The following is a 3,428-nucleotide window of genomic DNA, read 5'->3' on the forward strand; positions in this document are numbered from 1 at the left end:
CTAAAAAGCTTCCCTGAATTACTACTGTACCACAATAATAAGGAAAACACAAACATATCCTAGCAGGGCAAATAGCCGTTTGAGCTATACTTAATGAAGACTGAATTCCCACAAATTAACGTGTGCAGATGCTGTGCTGTCAAACTCTAGTTTATGAGTGGATCATATGGATGGTTTACAAACGGGTTATATGGATCAACATCATTATTACCCAGATGATTTTTTTTTTCTTGTGGCAAGCAAATGGTGTTTTTCCACCTCCATCCTCCAACTTAATTTGAAACTAGAACTTGAATTTCCAGATTGTCTGATCCTAATTACAACGCATACCTTTTCCCACTGGCCAAAAAACCCGCTAACTTCCGCCTTTTTACATTGATCAAAGGCGGACAGTAGCGGGTTTTTTGGCCCGTGGGAAACTAGAATTACAGAAATATATATTTTCATGGGACAGAAACATCTGTGTTCCATAAAAGCAGCACTTACATAAAGTATTTTCAGTTAACGTTTATTAAGATACAGATGAGTCTGAACAGTTAAATTGTATTATAAAATCAAAACAGACAGCAGAGGCCACCAAGGTCACTTCCAATATAAAATAAAACAAAACCTTTTTAAAACCATACAAACGTTATTCCTCAGGTGTCGAAAGCAACAAAAAAAATTCTTCTACCCAAGATTCATGTTAATTCAGGTTTATAGATCATTTCTGCTTAAGTTTAATGAAGTAGCTGTTTATTTTTTTATTCTGTCGGTTTATATCTGGACAAAGATTGACAGAAAAAAGACAAAATAATAGAAAATTCAGTTTAGCCACAATATCTCAAAAAAGCAACAAAAGGTGGTCAGCTGAAAGTTAGTTGTCCTGAATACTGGGGTACCACTTGCATTTATCTGTTAAAAAAAAACAAACACCATTAGGGCATGCGCTTAGCAATATTGATCAGCAAGTTTGATTGTGGTTTTGTTATTCCATTACCCAGACACCTCATATGGACAAAGAACTAACTCTTACCTTGGATTTTATCTAAGAGATGGACTATCAAACATCTAGTGCTCCACTTTCAGTTAATCAATGGAACTTAGGCTTTTTTAACCACTGAGAAAGCTGTTTAGCTCTCACCTGGCAATGTAGGAGAAGGGTTAGCAAGCACAGCGCGCCCGCTCAGAAAAGGGGTCCCGGCGGAAGGTCATAAGCTGAACTTTTCGGGAGAGAGGATGTTGGAAAGAGGCACAAATCCTCAAACCGATATCCATTTGCCTCAGGCTGGACTCTCCGGATCGGACTCCGCTCATGTGTGTAGTATGAGGACATAAGTTCTGGTGGAGGAGGGTGCTCATTAGAGTCAAGGCTAGAGGGTGGCAGACATTCCCGCATTACAGCGGATGAGGAAGATGATCGAGCTGGCAACGAGACAGAGTGGCATCCCTCAAAATAACTGCCTCCATATGGATTAGCCCTGTAGAGGTTCACAGCCCCGTAAGGATCCCTGTTCTCAAAAGACGACTGTTGTACCGGGTAGGCTGGTACTGCACCATAGAGCGAGCTGCTGCTCCCGTATGCAGCCTCACAGCCATACATTTCAGCCATGCTATGTTTAGCAGAAGTGCTTATGCCGTAACCTGGGGGAGCACCGTAACTCATAGCATTCTCGAAGCCTGTACCACTGCCGTACCCTGCCACATTGCTGTGACCGGAACCCCAGGAAAAAGCATGTACAGGAGGATAGCTGCCACCATAATCTGGATTGCCACTGAAGCCCTGTTGATAAACCCAGCCGTGATCATGCCCGCCAAATCTCAAGGTACTGTATCCACCAGACTTTGGCTCTGAGCCGTTTCTGTGGTAGCCATTTTGGTCTAGGGGGCACTCTTCGGACCAGTGGCCTTCCTGCCCGCGACGATAACCTGATCTCTGTCCCATTCGCGGCGCTGTATGCAGGCGGCTAGTCGAAAGCTTCACGCTCATCTGTTTGCCTTAGAAAGAAGAGACGCACAATGGATTATGCCTGAAAAATCCTTGATAAATCAATACCTGCACTTCCTGCTTGGTCTAAAGGTGTCTTCAATTGTATTGGATGGGTATCGGAACAGGGTTTTATCTCGTTTCTAGAAAATTAAAAGTTTAAGCCTAATACGTGTTACACTTAATTTTGAGCAATCTGTAAAGGCTGTTAAAGTCTTCTTATACACTTTCTCAGTCTTACTTTTATTTCTTAATTTTTCTCATCTGACTTCACAGGGGACAAAGTTACTCATTCCTAATAATGTAGATCTAATATGACAAGGTAAGATTCCCATTACAACCTGCTTGAGAGTTCACCTTTGAAGGTCGTGTTGTCCAGCTTACTGATGGCCTGCATGGCATCTTCCACTCTCTCCATGTGAACAAAGGCATAGTCCCTCACTATGTCACACTTCAACACAGTGCCGAACTCCTCAAATCTGACTCGCAGCTCTTGGTTGGTGCAGGCAATGTTGCCAACATACAGCTTGGTCGAAGCTCTGGATTTACCATAGCTTAGTTCTATATTCATGGGCTGGCCATTCAGCTCATAGTGGTGGAGGTTGCGTATGGCTTCCTCCGCCTCAGCTTTGTCATCCATGTGTACAAAGCCAAAATTCCTGACAATGTCACATTCTGCAATCTTGCCATACTGGGAGAAGAGCAAGCGAAGGTCACTTGTTGTTGTGTGTGGTGCCAAGTTCCCGATGAATATTTTCACCATTGTGGAGCTTCAACTTAACTATAAACAGAAATGAAAGGAGCAACATTTTTTAAAGCAGAGACTACACTCATGAATAAATAACAACAGTCACTTAATATAAACTATTATGACCCTTCTTTAAAAAGTTTGATCAGTTTAAGTTCACTCTGAATCAGAATTGACAACATTAAGGTCAAATTAAAGCCTTGTTTAATACACAATGCTTGCCATAAGGTAACTAAAAGTCAGGCCCCTGATCTGTGATACCATCATTAAAATTAAGATTAGCACACTTCACAGAGTGAATTACCACATTTGTGAAGCAAAAAATATAGTGGGGGAGGGTGTCTCGATGTATAATTTTCTTGTGCTGAAAAGCTGTATCCTAAAGATAGCTCAATTTCGCTTAAGTTAATTCTTAAATCATGAATCCACCTCTAAGAAACCCATTGTCCCCATTTCATTTTAGGTTTGAGGAGTGCTTGTTCACAACTGTTGAATAAATTGTTACTGATCAAAGAAAGTGCGAGGTCTGTTTTAGAGAGGATATAGTTCTACATTTCCAAAGGTAAAGGCTCTGGGTTGCATATAGTGTAACTCACTGTCTGTACACAATTTTTGTATGTTTATTTGCAGCATGCGTAGTGCCCATTGACATGTGTATCCTGTTATACCAAGCTTGTGTCTTGTGTCTATGTAATGCCTTAAGTTGCCTGTTTA

The 3,428-nt window shown here is 41.3% G+C and overlaps 1 protein-coding gene across 1 annotated transcript; it reads right to left on the reverse strand.

Moving 5' to 3' along the window:
- Positions 1-1,165: 1,165 nt before the first annotated feature.
- Positions 1,166-2,729, reverse strand: LOC130114714 (RNA-binding protein 4.1-like). Its single transcript, XM_056282599.1, has 2 exons — positions 2,324-2,729; positions 1,166-1,977 (listed from the first exon to the last, which is right to left on the reverse strand). Exons 1-2 carry the CDS (start codon positions 2,727-2,729, stop codon positions 1,166-1,168), a joined length of 1,218 nt encoding a protein of 405 aa, XP_056138574.1.
- Between the last annotated feature and the right edge of the window lie 699 nt (positions 2,730-3,428).

This window comes from Lampris incognitus, chromosome 6 (genome assembly GCF_029633865.1).
Source record: "Lampris incognitus isolate fLamInc1 chromosome 6, fLamInc1.hap2, whole genome shotgun sequence".
NCBI classification, from domain to species: Eukaryota; Metazoa; Chordata; class Actinopteri; order Lampriformes; family Lampridae; genus Lampris; species Lampris incognitus.

What these genes read in the sequence shown, in the direction of transcription:
- LOC130114714 (XM_056282599.1), bottom strand. Translation starts at nt 2,729, where the DNA reads ATGGTGAAAATATTCATCGGGAACTTGGCACCACACACAACAACAAGT. An exon ending in GGACAACACGACCTTCAAAG is followed by an intron (nt 1,978 to 2,323) that starts GTGAACTCTCAA and finishes CTTCTTTCTAAG; the next exon opens with GCAAACAGATGAGCGTGAAG.